General features: G+C 52.5%; 1 protein-coding gene across 2 annotated transcripts; it reads right to left on the bottom strand.

Annotated features, from left to right (window-relative positions):
• Nucleotides 1-1,878: 1,878 nt before the first annotated feature.
• On the bottom strand, nt 1,879-11,018 carry LOC128846485 (olfactory receptor 10S1-like). 2 transcript variants are annotated; one of them, XM_054045616.1, is made up of 2 exons: nt 10,083-10,994; nt 1,879-1,905 (listed from the first exon to the last, which is right to left on the bottom strand). In XM_054045616.1, exons 1-2 carry the CDS (start codon nt 10,992-10,994, stop codon nt 1,879-1,881), a joined length of 939 nt encoding a protein of 312 aa, XP_053901591.1. The 2 variants fall into 2 exon arrangements, with proteins under 2 accessions (XP_053901591.1, XP_053901592.1); XM_054045617.1 differs by lacking the exon at nt 1,879-1,905 and having other exon boundaries at nt 10,017-11,018.
• Nucleotides 11,019-18,680: the final 7,662 nt, after the last annotated feature.

Below are 18,680 nucleotides of genomic sequence, written 5' to 3'. Positions count from 1 at the left end.
CCCCGCCCCCTGACCACCACCTCGAACTCCCCTGCCCTCTATCCAGCCCCTCCCACTCCCTGCCCCCTTACCGCGCTGCCTGGAGCACCGGTGGCTGGCGGCGTTACATCCGTGCCGCTTGGCTGGAGCCAGCCACGCCACCGCCACCATGCAGCACAGAGACCGGGTCAGGCCGGGCTCTGCAGCTGTGCTGCCCCAGGAGCTCACAGCCCTGCGCCCAGAGCATTGCGCCGGCGGCAGAGCGAGTGAGCTGAGGCTGCGGGGGAGGGGGAGCAGTGGGGGAGGGGCCAGGGCGAGCCTCCCGGGCCAGGAGCTCGGGGGCCAGGCAGGACGGTCCTGCGGGCTGGATGTGGCCCACGGGCCGTAGTTTGCCCACCGCTGCCTTACGGTATATTCTGAGAATGGGTTGGAGGATCCGTTGGGCCTGGTGTCCCATCTCCAAAACAGGCTAGTGCCACACCGTGATCAAGACGCCAGCCCCTAAGAGATTACATGGGAAGCAGGGGAAGGCAGACAAGGTGTGGAGGGAAAACAGATGCACAGAGAGCGGAAAGGACTTGCCCACGTTCATATAGCAGAGTCGAGGTGACTTAGACTGTAGGTTCTTTAGGGAAGGGTCTGGGCTATCTGTCTGTGCATCTAGCCCCCCCCCCCCCAGCACTACTGCCAATAATAATAAAACCTCCTATTGTCTGTGCTAACGCTCAGTCCACCAGACCAAGTTGCTTTCGAGAAAGGCAGAACGAGAAACAATGGCTGGAGGTTACAACCAGACAAATGCAAAATAAGTAGGCTCAGCAGAATTCAGTTTTTATTTTTTTATAATTTTGATGGATCATGTCCATGGTTATTTTAAAGCATTTTTAAAATTATTTTTATCTAGTTGTACAAAATTAGCCGGGGGGGGGGAGGGTCAACATCGCATATGAAAATATACAAAGTAAGTATCCTTAAATTAAACTATCATAAATTCTCAAGCAGAATTCTACCTATCTTTACCTATCTGTAAATTTCAGTTTTTACAGATGGAAATATTTTTTCATCGGTTGGTATGGACAGGGAAATCGATGTTGACCAACATTTGCCAATAAAAATCTGATTCCTCCACGCCTAGAAATAAAACATACTTTTTTTAAACAGTGAGGGTGATTATCTATTGGACTCAACAATCAAGGGAAGTGGTGGATTTTCCATCTCTTGAAGTCTTTGGACCCAGACTGGAGGCTTTTTGGGAAGATGTTTTAGCCATGCACGATTTATTGAGATTAATACAGGGGCTACTGAGAGAAATTCTCCAGCCTGTGATATGCAGGAGATCAGACCAGATGATCTAACGGTCCCTTCTGGCCTTAAACTCTCTGTTTCAGAAGACGCCAGTCCCTATACTTCATTGTATAACACTAGCCTAGAGGGAAGGAATTTCATCCTGGGATTCAGTTTTGTCCAAAGCAGATGGGATGCTAATAGCAGCCCTGTGGTTAAAACAAATGGGCTGGAGCCTGGGAGATCTAAGATGTGAGCCTCCTGCTTTCCAGAGGGCAGCCTCGCTCCTATCAGCAGCATCCTTGTTCTCATCTAGTGTCACCTAGATCAGCCTTCAGCAACCCCGTCCCAAGCAGAGTGTTTACCCCCAAAAAGGAGACGGGCCAGAGACGCCACAAAGTCCACCCAGGACTCTGGCCCAGATCCTCCAAGATATTTAGGCACTTGACTCCCACTGATCTCAGCCAGGACTTGGGCTTTTATTATTGATGTTGATTTTATATGGGAGTCGCTCAGAGACCATGAGGATAAGTAACAGCATAAACCCCTAAGGAAGGCCAGCCGGGTAGCTGCAGCAGTGTTAAAATGGACAGGCTGTTGCTTCCTGTCAGGTTCTTATTTTGTGTGAGACACTTTATCCTTCTTCGCAGGACGGTTTTGTCTTCGTAAAAGGTAGAATTAACAGCCCAGACTAGACAGCTGACCAGCTGCTGTAAATCGGTCATAGCTCCACTGGAGTCAATGGGCCAGATCGGTAGCTGGGTGAATTGGTGTCTCTGCGATAAACTCAGTGATGCCAGATGCCCAGCTGGTGTAAATTCAAGTAGCCAAATTACGCCCGCTGAGTCTCTGGCCCGCTGATGGCTGTGAAGCAGACAGAGCCGAGAAAGCCGCAGAGCTGTAACTAGGGCTTTAACGAGCTGCGCAGTGTTTTCCTGTTGCTAGGGCAAAATGTTACCATGTAACTTCTGGTTCTCATTGCGGCTCGTTAAACATCCTGCAGTTCCTCCCTGCGATGACTTTTTAATTGTTGCTTTTGCGACCTGCTTTCAAGGTGTGCAATCCCCGGGGTTCATTAGAGAGAGCTCTGAATTAATGCCCCATGGGGCTTGTTAGCAGCAGTGTGAGAGGCTGGCAAACAGCGAGTGTATGTTTGGAAAAGGTGGCAATTGTAGCTCAAGAAAACCCGGCTGTGTGCAGAGGAGAGCTAAGCCCAGGGGAGATATTAGCAAGGCCCAAAGTCCCTTGAGAACAATTAGGATGCAGCAGGCAGAAGCAAAAATATAAAGTCAGATCCCCACCGGGTGTAACTCAGCCAGAGGTCAGTCGAGTTCAGTGGAATTCAGCTGATTTACTCCTACTGACTAAATGGACCTGGGGTCCATGGAGAATTTCTCAGCAGCAATCACTTACAAATGGATGCTAAAGACAAGCAGAATGGCACATTATGCTTAAAAACCCTGTGACAGCCAGATGGCTCGTGGGTGGTCTGGAAATGGGATACGGGGAACTTCCCCCTCTTGGGGACACCAGCTCCAATCCAGGCCTGGAGCAGGAGGATTGGCTGGCTCGGGGGGGTGGGGAACGGGGCTTCTCCGCTCTAGAGGCAGCTGGCTATGATCTGGTCCTAGGTCCGGGGCACTACCTGGCTCAGGGGGTTAGGAATAGGATATGAGGCTGTAGTAGTTTTGGGCCGCGGTTCAGCCCTCAGCGGGGCTGTGGGGTAGCCCACCGCCTCGCTACAGTCAGAAAAGAGCCCCGAGCCCTCAATCAGGGTGGGGCAGTAATCACACAGTCAGGCAAATATCCAGGCCCTTAAGCAGGGGCTGGGTCAGAGTTTGGAGCAGCCCAGGCCCTCGGTCAGGGTGGGGCAATAATCAAATAGTCAGGCAGGCACCCAGCCTCTTTAGGCCAGGGGAAAAAGGGGGAGTCTGCCACCCAAGGAATGGATGGCAGCGGGGACGCAGGCCCTCCCACTCCACTGCGTCCCAGCCCGGGGCCCTAGCAGCGACGGAAACTCGCTGCTGTCAGTGGGGATCCTGGCCGCAACACACCGACATCGGCTCTGGCAGTGCAGCAGCCAGACTGGGGTCGGCTGCCCCCGGGCTACTTCCACACTCCCCCTCGTATGGTACCTGGGCCGTACTAGTGTCCTCGGTGCTCTCCACCAGCATGGGCTCCTCTGGGTAGGCAGCGAAGGGCAGGCTCGGCTCCTCCTCGGGGTACCGGGCACGGGGCAGGCTCGGCTCCTCCTCGGGGTATCTGGCACGGGGCAGGCTCGGCTCCTCCTCGGGGTACCTGGCAGGGGGCAGGCTCGGCTCCTCCTCGGGGTACCGGGCACGGGGCAGGCTCGGCTCCTCCTCGGGGTACCTGGCAGGGGGCAGGCTCGGCTCCTCCTCGGGGTACCTGGCAGGGGGCAGGCTCAGCCAGTCCTCCTCGGGGTACCTGGCCCAGGGCAGGCTTGGCCAGTCGTCCTCGGGGTAGCTGGCGAGAGGTAGGCTCGACCGGCCCGGTGACTCAGCAGGCTGCTCGCGGCCTGCGGCTGTTTCCCAAGCAGGAGCTCGGCCAGGGACGTCTGCTCTCTCCGCAGGCCTGGACTCCACTGAGCTCTGCAGGCGAGCTTTTATACTTCCGGGTCGGGGCCGTGACCTCGGAGGGGCGGGCGCCGGACCCGGTGGCTCCGCCCACGTTGGTAGTAGGGGAGGTTCGGCCCTCAGCGGGGCTGTGGGGTGTCCCACCGCCTCGCTACAGAGGCCTTTCCCCACTAAGTGATGCCAGCTTCAATCTGCCCCTAATCCAGGGAATTTGGGAATGGCAGATGGGCAGTGGCTCCAGTCCACTCTGAGGGTCATTAAAGCAAAGTGGCTGTTCGACTGGCTCTGTAAAAGCATCTGGCAGTGGCTCAGCACGTAATAGTGGAAACACTGCAACATCGGGCGCCAGCTCCCAACCCCGTTGTATCATTTGTCAGAGACCCCAAGTGTCAAATGGGGCAGAGACTCTGAACTCCCTTCTTGCTCCTGGTGCTGACCGTGCTGGGGAACGGATCTGATTCGGGGCTGGCCCCGGTGCCCTAGTCTGGCACAGTGCTGCAGGGAGCAGGGTGGGAGGTTCAGTAGGGGGCGCTCTCCCCTCACAGTCAGTGCTGACCCCAAAGCCCCAGGAGGGCACTAGGGGGCGCTGTGCTGCAGGGAGCAGGGTGGGAGGTTCAGTAGGGGGCGCTCTCCCCTCAGTCAGTGCTGACCCCAAAGCCCCAGGAGGGCACTAGGGGGCGCTGTGCTGCAGGGAGCAGGGTGGGAGGTTCAGTAGGGGGCGCTCTCCCCTCATAATTGGTGCTGACCCCAATGACCCAAGGTGGTGCTAGGAGGTGCAATGCAGTGGGAATTTCCTTCTTTTGGGTTACACTTGACACCAACACTTTACTACTAGTGACCTTGTTGCTTTTCCTTAGAGTTAGCCCTGGTATCCAGCCCAAACTCAGACTTAGCTTGTATCATTTTGGCTTCTTCAGTTCACATTTTTGGTTTGAACTGGCTACAGGACTTTTCTTCCTCTACTGTAAGGCACTGTTATAGTGTTCTGTAAAACAGCCACAGCATCCCACCCCAGAAGTGGCTACTCTAGAGCCACCAATGAGGCATCTTACAGCTGGATTATTTAGCAAACATTTCTCAAGCTGTCTGAAGTCTTTGGATGAAAAGGCCTCAGGATTGGCAATCAGTACCATTATTATTTATCATTAAAAGGATCAGGCAACAACTGCAAGTGCTGTTTAAAGTATTGCACAGGCTTTCTACTGAAAAAAAGGATCAGTCTTTATTAACACTCGGCATAAATATATGACAGGTTTCCACAAGGGGAAAATGTGCTGCGGTCATTATTATAACTAGGCTTCAACACTCTTCATCTGAGTTATACAGAACATGATGGATGGATTGATCAATAGATTCAATATTGTTTGCAGTGTTGTAGCCATGGGGGTCCCAGGGTCTGGGAGAGAAAAGGTGGGTAAGATAATACTTTTCATGGGGCAACTTCTGTTGGTGGAGGAGACAAGTTTTCGAGCTAAGCAGAGCGTTTCCCAGGTCTGGAGTGTCACACAGCTAAATACAAAGGATATGGGCCCAGATCCTCCCATTGATTTCAGTGATCTGGACTATTGATTTTATACGGAAGTTGCTCAGATACTGCGGTGATAAGTAATAGTATAAACAGGGCCCTCACATGGCGGGGGAGGGGGGGGAGGGAAGGGTAGACTTTACCAGGGCCCAGAGGCCCTGGGGGCCCCAGCCTAGGCTGCAATCCCCATTACCATGAGGAAATTGAGGCTAAATTGACAAGTTTCAGAGTAGCAGCCGTGTTAGTCTGTATCCGCAAAAAGAACAGGAGTACTTGTGGCACCTTAGAGACTAGCACATTTATTAGAGCATAAGCTTTCGTGGACTACAGTCTGGATGCATCCGAAGAAGTGGGCTGTAGTCCACGAAAGCTTATGCTCTAATAAATGTGCTAGTCTCTAAGGTGCCACAAGTACTCCTGTTCTTTTTGCGGCTAAATTGTAGACCATGTCCAAGGATATTTATAGAAACTTATTTCCCTGTATCTATGTATCTATTGTCCAGATCTTGTGAGATTTGCTGGAGCTAATCAGAAGCACCCTCAAGCCGCAGTCTGAACAGAGAGTTGCTGGGCCTCATGCCCTTCTCTCGAATAGAGACCGTGCTTGTGCCGTTAAACTAGGACATGTAGTTTGAGACTGAGAAACAGAGACTTGTGCTCCTCTGTGTGACATGGTCTACCAAGATAAGAACTACCAGTCCCACAGTTCCTTGTGCATAGGCAGGAGGGAGGGACAGCTGGGGAGCGGGGGGCAAAGCACCATAAGACAGTGGGAGCCAGAAGCTGCTGCTTCTTCTGGTAGGATTTACAGGCCCAAAATATCTGTGAGTAAGTGTCGAATTCACTCACAGTCACACACACTGAGGGTGACCACATGTCCCGATTTTAAAGGGACAGTCCCTTTTTTTGGGACTTATTCTTATATAGACACCTATTACCCCCCACCCCAGTCCCGTTTTTTCACAGTTGCTACCTGGTCACCCTACACACACCCCATACTGCCATGTCTGGTGGTGGCTCTAAATACAAACCAGGCAGCCAGAAACGTAAGGAGGTAAAAGAAAGGGAACTAGCCTCCAGATTTTCAAATCAGACAAGGCCTTTCTGCAGTCAGGCAACATAGTAACTAGGGAAGCAAAATGAACAAAATAAGACAAGAATGATTTCAATATAGAGACTGTGTCTGTGGCACTGGCAATTGATGACAAAGAAAAGCTGCCAGAACATGCATCATGGGACTCCCATCTAATGCGTGAAGGTCGTCAAGTAGCAGCACGATTCGCACCACCCCGTTCAGAAGGTTCACAAGACGCAGGAGAGAGTCGTGCTCGTGAGATTGTATGTATGGGTGAAGGATTGCGGTATGTGTATGTACATGTGTATGTTACATGTTTGTACTGGGCCCGAAAAAATGATGCTTGGGCCCTGAGAATAAAACCGTAAGGAAGGTAACACAGGCAGCTGCAGCAATAATTAAAATGCTCAGTCTATCACTTCTCTTCAGGTTCTTATGTTGTATGAGACACTTTCTCATCAGGGGTTCACACTCGTGGCTGGAGACCGCTTGAAGTGAAATGGTCACTTAACACCTCTGCAGGCATAGCACAAAGGAAGGCACCACAGTATGTTACATCCAATTGTAATGAGCCATAAACCCAGTGATTCTGCTTGTTGGGATTCCCTCCAAGACCTTTTCCACTCAGCTGATCCAGAAGAGCTTGACACTTCATCCAGCTCTCTGTGATCAAAACCCCACTTCTACTGCAGAGCTCATCACTCAGGTCCCGTTATTTGGCATACAGCAAAGCTACATTGAGTTGATCCGACTCAAGTGTAGGGGGTGACATACCACACATCCAAAGTTAGACAGCCAGCATCTTCCTTTAAATACATGATATATACACAAGTATCAGGGGGTAGCCGTGTTAGTCTGTATCTACAAAAACAACAAGGAGTCTGGTGGCACCTTAAAGACTAACAGATTTATTTGGGCATAAGCTTTCGTGAGATGCATCCGAAGAAGTGAGGTTTTTACTCATGAAAGCTTATGCCCAAATAAATCTGTTAGTCTTTAAGGTGCCACCAGACTCCTTGTTGTTTTTGATTATATACACACACATTACATTGCATGTACTATACATTGCAGCACACGTTTTGGGGTTGGCTTGGTTACTTTGCTGCATGCTCTGTCCAAGCATTGTCCACACTCAACCAACTCCTTACCTCATCTCTACATTCCTAACTTATCTTGTCCACTGTTATCTTGTTTGTAGTAAATGGGCATCCTCGGGTGTTCTCCCTCTTATCTTAGCTGGCTCAGAAACTTACTTACTTTATTTAGCACAGACATTCTGTTTAATGATCTGTTTACCTCCCTAATTCTATCCTACAAGAAATGAGACCTGCCTCCATGTGTTAATGACTCATGTCTGGCCAGGCCTCAGCTACATGTCCCTGCTTCTGTCTTTCTCTTTTATATTAGCAGTCGTTTCAGCTGCATCATCTTCCTCCCTTTCTGGGCTTTCTTTTTCAAGTTTACCCAGCAACACAAACTCAAGACCACAGAAGCTGTACTTATTTGAACCACCATCAATATTAGCTTTAAGTACAAACCCCAGAGTGCAAGTTCACCTCCTCTGGGACAACCCATTAGGGGGCAATTCCACTTTATAAGCTTGCTTTGCTTTTAAAGCATCCTTTGGTGATTTTAACTTTGCTTTTATTTTAATGACAGTATGAAAAGCTGGTACAAAATATAAAAGTCTTTCCATGTATCACCCCAGGAAATTGAGGTGTGGAACAGAACCTGGGCCAACTGGAATAGCATTCCCTGGTCCATACCAGACACAATTCTCTTCAGCCATCACATAATACTCATTATCACCTGCATAGGCAGTTTTTACTTACCAACGTCCCAGTGTCTCAACCACACTGTGCAATTTGGAGCCTGTTCCCCTAAAGTGAACCCACATGCCGGCAACTCATTCCACCTGCACTTGTAACCATCCCCCAGGGACAAACAGATGCACGAGTGTGGGACTTTCCAGACCTTGCATTGTCTTGTAACACTATTGGGGGAGGGAAAGCAAACTTCTTCCAAACCGTAGGAGCTGTAGCGCTTTCCACATTGAACTTCATGGCATTGGACCCTTGTTGATTTTCTGACCCTGTGCCAGTTAGTATTACCTCCCTTTATCTTTTCTGGGGTGATAAAAGAGGGCAGAGCTTCTTTGTTCTATGCCACTTAAGGCCTCTTTTACTTTACATAGCATATATTTCCCATTTACTGAGCATCATTGGCTTTGCTTTTTACCTTTCACGATAGGAAATTAACTTTAACTTATACATTAAAAACACATTTACAACATCATACATAGAAAACAGTTAAAAACTCTTACTAAATTCATTCTTTGTTGACTTTCAAAATACAGTTAGAACCCTTGCTCATGTAATGGATACGGTATGTCTGCTGCTAGCTTCTGTTGAAATGCTTGGTCATGTTCCCACAGCATCTCTGTCAGCTTGGTTTCAGAGTGACTGACGTACCAGTTTCCCATGTCACACTCCCTCCAGTTTCATTGCTGTCTCACTGTGGCAGCCTTATGCATTTTAAAAGTTTACTTTTTTGTCCATAAAGTACTTTCAGTTGTGTTTTTTAACCATTTTTAACCAAACCCTAGTGACTGCAGATAGGTGGAATTCAATAACAGTTCGCACATTCATAAACTATACATTATTAAACAACATTTTCTCAATAGATTTAACTCCAAACCATTCGTTGGATTTGTTTCCAATCTAGGGCATTTCAATCTTTTATATAATTGCTTCATTTTAATACAAATATTCTTTTTCCATTTACAAATCACTTCCATACAGGTTTTTACTTCCTAATCACATTTACTTTACACTGCAGATAAACAGAACACTTGGATAAGTGTGATAGTGGTTAAGCTCCATTTCTTATATTCACTGATCTTTCTTGGTGCCGGGTTGGTTTCTGCTTCCAAAGTGCAGCACAACTCCTTGTGGCTCCTCCTTGGAGTCTCTGTAGGATTTTGTGTTGCCCCTTTCATGCTGTACACTCATGTTCCGAGGGAATGCACCTTCCTTCCACAGTGCAACCCTTACCCTTGATTTGCCATAAAATCCTGTTAGCTCCATGTCTGATCTATCAGGCCTCATCCTCAAAGGAGACCTGTACAACTTGGGAACCCCAATTCATAACGCTGCTGGACACTAAAAACCAGGGACTTAGAGACACTGGTTATATGGCTCATGACAACAATTTGTAAAACTCTGTTGTCTGCTAACCCTGGTTTGTCCTACAACTGCAGAGACGTTAATTGCCCAACATTGCATTTTAAGTGGTGTCCTGCATGTGTGACCCCTTATGCTTAACAATCCATCCCTTCCTGATCTTTAGCTGTGACACTCTGGTTACCTTCTTCAGAGCTGAGGAACAGCTCTGTGAGACTGTGAAACTCAGAAGTCAAAGGCTTGTTGTCCCCTGCACCAACAGATGTTGCTCCAGGATAAGATATTACCTTGCTCGCCCACCTTGTCTCACTCCGATAAACAGACACTCAGCTGGAATTCTCAAAGGTGGCTAAAGGAATTGAACACCCTATGGAAATTCAGCGTTTATCTCTCTCGGGATTCTTTGAAAGTTTCAGCTTCAGGGACAGCGCTTGTCCATAAGCCAGTCGCCTCAGGGCCTTTTTCATCTCCTTGTTCCTCAGCACGTATATGAAAGGATTCAAAAGGGAGGTGAACATGATGTAGAACATGGCCACTGCCCCGTCAGATGTGTGACTCAAATAGGAGCGCACGTATACAAACAGCAGTGGGGCATAGAACAGCAGCACCAGGCTGAGGTGGGCGCTGCAGGTGGAGAAGGCCCGCAGCCTCCCCTGGGCTGTGCGGATCTTCAGGATGGCAGACGCGATGTAGGCGTAGGAAACGCTGATCAGCAGGAAGCAGCCAGCTGCCACCGTCCCGATGTTGGCCAGAATGACGGCTCGGTTGGCGGCCGTGTCGGCGCAGGCCAGCTTCAGCATGGCGGGGATGTCGCAGATGAAGTATTCCACCCGGTTGGGGCCACAGTAGGGCAGGCGGAAGGTCAGGGTGGTGTGGATCGTGGCATGGAGCGAGCCGGTGAGCCAGGTGCCGGCTGCCAGCCCCACGCAGGCCCTTCTGCTCATCACCACGCTGTAACGCAGGGGGTGGCAGATGGCCAGGAAGCGGTCGTAGGCCATCACTGTGTAGAGGAAGCACTCGGTGCTGGCCAGGAAATGGAAGGCGTAGAGCTGCACCACGCAGCCGCCGAAGGAGATGGTCCTGCCGCCGGGCCCCGCCAAGCCAGCCAGGATCTTGGGCAGGGTGACGGAGGAGAGGCAGGCATCAAGGAAGGAGAGGTGGCCGAGGAAGCAGTACATGGGCAGGGCGTGGAGTCGGGCATCGCAGAGCACAGTCAGCAGGGTGAGGGCGTTGCCCAGCAGGGTGAGCAAGTAGAGGAGGAGGAAGAGGAGGAAGAAGAGAGAGGAAAGCTCCCTGGTGTTCGGGAATCCCTCCAGGATGAATTCTGTCACTGGCGTTTGGTTTCCTGGCTCCATCTGCTCCGCCCCTATGCAGAGCAACAACAGCTAGAACAGAGTGAATTATGCATCTCCTCCGGTATCTATCTAGACCCCATGACTGTTGCATCTCAGCACCTCAGATTTTTAAATGTATTTATCCTCACAACACCCCTCCGAGGGAGGGAATTAGCTTCCCCGTTTTTACAGCCAGTGATTGGAGGCACAGAAAAGCTCATAGACAAACAGGAACCCTGTGTCAGAGCAGAAGAGTTGAACTCAGGTTTCTCAAATCCACAGCTAATGACTTAACCGCTGGACCATCCTTCCTCTCATCTTGCCTCCTCTCACATCAATTGTGAACAATGTCCTGTTAGTGTAGACAGATAGTTTGATTACCTGTCTGTCCCCTTCTGACCAACCAATATAGTTAGATTATCTATCTATCCCCATCCACCCCCTCTATCTATCTATCTATCTATCTATCTATCTATCTATCTATCTATCTATCTATCTATCTATCTATCCCCATCCACCCCATCTATCTATCTATCTATCTATCTATCTATCTATCTATCTATCTATCTATCTATCTATCCTCATACAAGCCCATCTTGCTGTCTCTTGCACATCATCTATCTATCTATCTTGGTTCTTCTCTTGTCACCCGTCCCCAGCCTGTTGAATTCAGGGGAGGTGGGGTGCAGAGATGCCGAGTGTTACAAACCACTGAGCGATGCTGGAAGCTGACTCTGTTGGCCCCTATGTCTATTGCACGATTTCCGCTCAGATTCCAATGCCTGCCCATGCAGGAAAGTCAGCGTCCAGAGAGCCTGCACAGGTGCCAGGCTGCATGAAATCCGGGAGGACTGCACAAAGCAGGAAGGGTGGTAACCCCTCCTGATCAGGGAATGAGCTGACCCCAAACTAGAGAGGTTAGGGAGAAATGACCCACTAGAGGCAGGTGAACTCTTAGCTGCCCTCTGTACGGTGCCTCTTGTACCATCCTATGAAGCAGCTGCCTGAGAGCAGAGGCTGGGCTGGAAGGAACCTTGGGTTCACCTGCTCTGGCAGTCCCTCTGTCCCTAAACCAAAGCACGTTCTCCGGCTCAGATGCACTCACCTCTCTCACGGTACAGGGATGAGGAACAGCCGCTTCATTGTCTCCGCTGTGGCAAAGTGCCTGACTCACCCAAGTATTTGAATGATACTTTCACCTTTGAGACCATTAGCTCCCAGGAGTGTGGGGAGCAATTGTCTGAAGCAAACACAGGCTAATCCTCGCCCTGGTCTCCTGTTCCCAGGCCCTGTCAGCAGGGGAGAGCAGGCGTCCCATCAGAATTCTTCGTTCAGAGTCTGATATTCACTACCAGGGCTGGAGCGTTGCTAGCTACATAGACTCATAGACTTTAAGGTCAGAAGGGACCATTATGATCATCTAGTCTGACCTCCAGGCCACAGAATCCCACCCACCCACTCCTGTAACAAACCCCTAACCTATGCCTGAGTTACTGAAGTCCTCAAATCGTGGTTTAAAGACCTCAAGGTGCAGAGAATCCTCCAGCAAGTGACCCATACCCCACGCTGCAGAGGAAGGTGAAAAACCTCTAGGGCCTCTGCCAATCTGCCCTGGAGGAAAATTCCTTCCCCACCCCAAATATGGCGAGCAGCTAAACCCTGAGCATGTGGGCAAGACTCACCAGCCAGACACCCTGGAAAGAATTCTCTGTAGTAACTCAGATCCCACCCCATGGAGATCATTTTAAGATGCCTCTGGCAGCTTCCAAGGTCACGGGAGTTTTCCTGGGACGAGTCTGCATCAAGCACGATCTAGTCACGTAAAACCAGAAGGGGATCACTCAGACAGGCCAGGCCCTGTGGGGAGAATCCCAGCGCTGAGGTCGCAGAGGGGCTGTGGGAAGCCCATTGCTAGAGTTGCAGTGGGTAACCCCAGCTAGTGTAAATCCACCATAGCTCCATTGGAGTCAATGTGGTCAGAGCCCCATTCAGTGTAAATCAGCCACAGCTCCACTGAAGTCATCACAGCACCACTGAATTAGACCAGATGAGCATTTGGCCATGATAATACCCCCAGATAAATCATTCTTGCCTCATTTACCATCTGTGGGGCTGGGAAGGTGTGACAAAGTGGAGGGGGGGTTCTTGTTTTCTGTGGAGTTTCAATGGTTTGCATGCAGAGGGGGTGGGACTCAGTTTCCCTGGGTATTACTGGTTTAACAATATGCATCCGAAGAAGTGGGCTGTAGTCCACGAAAGCTTATGCTCTAATAAATTTGTTAGTCTCTAAGGTGCCACAAGTACTCCTGTTCTTCTTTTTGCGGATACAGACTAACACGGCTGTTACTCTGAAACTTGGTTTAACAAGGTGAGTGGAGAGGGAGTGTGTTTTGCAGAGGACTGGAGAGAGGACGTGGGGACCCAGCCGATGGCCAGGAGGATGGAGACCCCAGCGACCGGTGACCTGGTGACCTGGTGACCCAGAGGCCCAGCTGAGGAGACGCAGCCGGTTCTGGCCAGTGGGCGGACAATGGGCTGCAGAGTGAGGACCCAGTGACCTGACCAGCCGGTTCCAGCCACAGGACAGAAGCAGGAGAGGAGGCCCCGGTTTACGACCCTGTTTACCTGGAGAGAAGACAATGGACAGAGGAGGGGTCTGGGGCTGATGATCTCAGATGCCCAGCTGGGAACAAGAGGGCTCGGGGCTGGAGAGGGGAAGCAGGCAGAGCCCACCTGGATGCAGAGAGACTGGGGTGTGCTGGGCTGAGGCCCTGAGAGTTTCCTGTGCTGTGTTCAACTCTCAATAAACCCTCCTGTTTTATGCTGGCTGAGAGTCACTCCGGTCTAGAGAACATGGTGGCATCAACCCCTTTGGGGGTGGAGGCCCGGGGGGTCCGGAGCGAGTGGACTCCCTGAGGGGACCCACGGCAGAGACAGACGTGCTAAGGCTCCGAGAGGTGCGGCTCCAGGAGGTGGAGGGGCCTGACCCTGAGAGAGAGTGGACCCTCGAGAAGGGCTGTCGCACTGAAAGGGGCACCCCCCCACGGACCGCACGGGACCAAGAGTGGGCCCAATCTGTGAGTCCGTGACAGAAGGAATTTCCCCCAGGTCAGATTGGCAGACCGTGGGGTTTTCTTACCTTCCTCTGCAGTAGGGGTGGAGGACACGGGGGGCAGTCACATGCCAGGATCATCTGGGTACGTCTCACTAAATCAATTCCCTGCCAGTGCAGGGCTCTCCCGTGATGGTGCAGCTCGGTCCCTCCTGTTCTCTGCCAGGGGCCCAGAACAGTTTTGTTTGCTGAGGGCTGTAACGCCTGGCTCTAATTTCATGTGTTGGGTTTAGTGGGAGGATGATGGGTGGTGATGGTGGCCTGTGAGATACAGACAGGCTGACTGCCCTAAACTCTTCATTTTATGTCATTTTCTGCCTGGACAGCATGTTACTGGTGGTTTGTACAGAGAGACAGTGTGTGTGTGTGAGAGAGAGAGAGACAGCCAGACTGAAGGGTTAAAATTCATGTGCATTTTATATAACAACCTGGTATATGGATTGTGTTAGCTGTTTTACAGGTCCAAAGTCCAGAGTTTGGTTAAGAGACCAGAGGCCTAGCATATAGTAATTAGCTAAAAGAAGCAGAATAAACGAAGATAACCTTGCTTACTAAGATAGGCCTGGTCAACAGGGCCAGCTCTGGCTTTTTTGCTGCCCCAGGCAAAAAAGCCTCCCGCTGCTCCCCGGTAGGGAGCGTGGCAGGGGACGGCGCCAAGCCTGGCCGCGGCCCCGCTCTCCCCAGCCGGCCGGACCGCCGCCCCCCCTCCAGGTGCCGCCCCAAGCACATGCTTGGAGGGCTGGTGCCTGGAGCCGGCCCTGCCGGTCAGCAAAATTGCCAAATGTTGGAACAATAACTGAGTATTGTGTCTTATGCAAAGTTACAAATAGAACAAAGCAGCCCTGTTTCTGTTGTGTTCGTTTTTTCTGTAGGGAGATGTTCTTCCCACACTCCAACCTTGAGTTCATGAAGGGTTGGCACATGTCAGTATAAGATATGGCCTCCTCCCACCTCCCTTTCCCAGGGACCAATGTCTGCCTTAAGGCACACAGGAGACAATCTTTATTGCCATATACTTTCACTGTTTCTTTGCTTTATCCCCTAGGAATGTACCTGTTGGACAATCAAAGGAGCTACTTCATTCCTATGGACCCCAAATCAAAATTCAACATCTATATTTTATGCTAATACACAGGTGTGCACAGCACATTTCATTAGGGTGTGCACCCAGGGAATTTTTTTTTTAAAGGCAAACTTCATAAAGGTTGGGGTGCGGGAGGGGTTGCAGGCAGGGGGCTCAGGACAGGGAGTTGGGGTGCAGGAGGGGTGCGAGGTGCAGGCAGGGGGCTCAGGGCAGGGGGTTGGGGTGCAGGAGGGGTGCGAGGTGCAGGAGAGAGCTTAGGGCAGGGAGTTGGGGTGTAGGAGGGGTACAGGGTGCAGGCAGGGGGCTCAGGGCATAGGGTAGGGGTGCAGGAGGGGTGCAAGGTGCAGGCAGGGGGCTCAGGGCAGGGGGTTGGGGTGCAGGAGTGGTGCGAGTTGCAGGCAGGGGGCTCAGGGCAGGGGGTTGTGGTGCAGGAGGGGTGCGGGGTGCATGAGGGGGCTCAGGGCAGGGAGTTGAGGTGATGGGGTGCAGCAGGGGTGCGAGGTGCAGGCAGGGGGCTCAAGGCAGGGGGTTGTGGTGCAGGAGGGGTGCGAGGTGCAGGAGGGAGCTCAGGGCAGGGAGTTGGAGTGCAGGAGGGGTACGGCGTGCAGGCAAGGGGCTCAGGGCAGGGGGTTGGGGTGCAGGAGTGGTGCGAGTTGCAGGCAGGGGGCTCAGGGCAGGGGGTTGTGGTGCAGGAGGGGTGCGAGGTGCAGGCAAGGGGCTCAGGGCAGGGGGTTGGGGTGCAGGAGTGGTGCGAGTTGCAGGCAGGGGGCTCAGGGCAGGGAGTTGGAGTGCAGGAGGGGTACGGCGTGCAGGCAAGGGGCTCAGGGCAGGGGGTTGGGATGCAGGAGTGGTATGGGGTGCAGGCAGTGGGCTCAGGGCAGGGGGTTGGGGTGCAAGAGGTGTGCGAGGTGCAGGCAGGGGGCTCAGGGCAGGGAGTTGGTGGGCTGGGGTGCAGGAGGGGGCTCAGGGCAGGGAGTTGGGGTGCAGGAGGGGTGCGGGGTGCATGAGGGGGCTCAGGGCAGGGAGTTGAGGTGATGGGGTGCAGCAGGGGTGCGAGGTGCAGGCAGGGGGCTCAAGGCAGGGGGTTGTGGTGCAGGAGGGGTGCGAGGTGCAGGAGGGAGCTCAGGGCAGGGAGTTGGAGTGCAGGAGGGGTACGGCGTGCAGGCAAGGGGCTCAGGGCAGGGGGTTGGGATGCAGGAGTGGTATGGGGTGCAGGCAGTGGGCTCAGGGCAGGGGGTTGGGGTGCAAGAGGTGTGCGAGGTGCAGGCAGGGGGCTCAGGGCAGGGAGTTGGTGGGCTGGGGTGCAGGAGGGGGCTCAGGGCAGGGAGTTGGGGTGCAGGAGGGGTGCGAGGTGCATGAGGGGGCTCAGGGCAGGGAGTTGAGGTGATGGGGTGCAGCAGGGGTGCGAGGTGCAGGAGGGAGCTCAGGGCAGGGGGTTGTGGTGCAGGAGGGGTGCGAGGTGCAGGAGGGAGCTCAGGGCAGGGAGTTGGAGTGCAGGAGGGGTACGGCATGCAGGCAAGGGGCTCAGGGCAGGGGGTTGGGATGCAGGAGTGGTATGGGGTGCAGGCAGTGGGCTCAGGGCAGGGGGTTGGGGTGCAAGAGGTGTGCGAGGTGCAGGCAGGGGGCTCAGGGCAGGGAGTTGGGGTGCAGGAGGGGTGCGGGGTGCATGAGGGGGCTCAGGGCAGGGAGTTGAGGTGATGGGGTGCAGCAGGGGTGCGAGGTGCAGGCAGGGGGCTCAAGGCAGGGGGTTGGGGCGTGGGATGCAGGAGGAGTTTGGGCTCCAGCCCGGCACCACTAGCCTGCAGCGGCGCACTCCCTGCCTGCCCTGGCCCCACGCCGAGCCACTCACCAAGTCCCTGCGCAGCCCCTGCGGGGGGGGAGGGGGCACAGGCTCCATGCGCTTCCCTTGCCACACCTCCAGGTACCTCCCCTGAAGCTCCCATTGGCCATGGTTCCCCGTTCCCAGCCAATGGGAGCTGCGGGGTGCGGTGCCTGGAGCAATGCATGGAGCCCTCTGCCCCCCCTGGGGCCCCAGGGACGTGGTGCCGGCCGCTTCTGAGAGCGGCGCGGGGCCTGAAACACCATGGGGGCAAATCCCATGGGCCAGATCCAAAGCCCTGAGGGGTCGGACCCAGCCCACGGGCATTAGGGTGTGCCTGGGCACACCTGGCACACCCCATGCATACGCCTACAGTAATACATTTCATTAAAGTATGAATTAAATGTTAACTTGTTAACTTAAACCCCTGGGTGAAGACATTATGTAACCTTTAGCCATTGGCTACTGTGCTATCGTCTTGCTGCTAGAACCTATCCGGGGAGTGGGACTGCCTTCCCCGTCACTATCCCCCGCCCATAAAAAAATCCATATATTCCATTGTAATTAATTGATTAACAGTGTCTCTGAGCCTAATAAGCAAAGTGACGCTCCGCCAGCCCTGTGAGTAATAAACTCCTATGTTCGGCCTCTACACAGCGTGGATTTATGTTCCTTCACAGACAGAGTGAAGAGACTGTTCTCTGTTGTGAAATGCCGTATGAGTTGTGTGACTGGACATGTCTTTTGTGCATAGTATCTTAGGAGGGAATCTTAAAAGGGGTAAAGAGCTCTGGGGTGCCGGCCCTCAGTTTCTAGCTGTCCTTCACATCAACCCGCTTCTCTGCTCAGGGTTCAGACTATGGTGATTCATGGGTGGGGGACGGGGATTCCTTCCTCTCTTACTTTTCCAAGTCTGGGGTTTTCTTTTCAGTTTCAAGCTGTTTCAGCATTTCCCCGTTAACTCTAATGGACCACCATTGACTTTTCCTGGCTGGACAAGGGATGGGTAGTTTTGTGTAAGCAACAGGCTTGGGAGAACCCTCCTCCCCCTGTGAGGTGTACTGGAATTTGAAGTACCGGTCATGAACATACGATTAAAGACCGAGATTCATAACCACAATCTGTATTCATACCTCATCCTGGCCATCAAGTTCAGAACATTACAAACTTTCATACAAGACCTTACCTGGTATATATTTTTGCACAATGACATTGTATGCAACCAGTGGATTCGATTGCCTGTTTGGGGGGTTCAGACCCCTCTGTCCTTCTGTTAGGTATCTGGACCCTCCAGTCCCCTCCCACCCCCACTGTTACCCTTAGACCCCAGTCCCCTCCTGGTTCTAGGGATAGAATCCAGGAGTCTGGATTCCCAGCCCCTTCTCTCCCCAATCTAACCTGCTAACCTCCACTACCTTCTCACAGTATCAACTACAACCCAGGAGTCCCCCACCCACCCCCAGTCCCTTCTCTAAGTGTTTAACAATTGGAACAAATGTTCCCAGAGGTAGGAGGAGAACCCAGGAGTCCGGGCTTTAGTCAGTAGACCCCACTCCCATCCTCACGCTGGGGACAGACCCCAAGATTCCTGACTCCCAGCTCTCCTGCTGTAAGCACAGTAACCTGCCCCTGTCCCAGAGTCAGGGGCAGAAATAAAAAATCCAGCTGTTCCTACTCCAAGCCACTGACCCC

This window comes from Malaclemys terrapin, chromosome 12 (assembly GCF_027887155.1).
Source record: "Malaclemys terrapin pileata isolate rMalTer1 chromosome 12, rMalTer1.hap1, whole genome shotgun sequence".
Classification (NCBI taxonomy): Eukaryota; Metazoa; Chordata; order Testudines; family Emydidae; genus Malaclemys; species Malaclemys terrapin.
The sequence above is the reverse complement of the archived record's forward strand: the minus strand, read 5'-3'. Positions and strand labels throughout refer to the sequence as shown.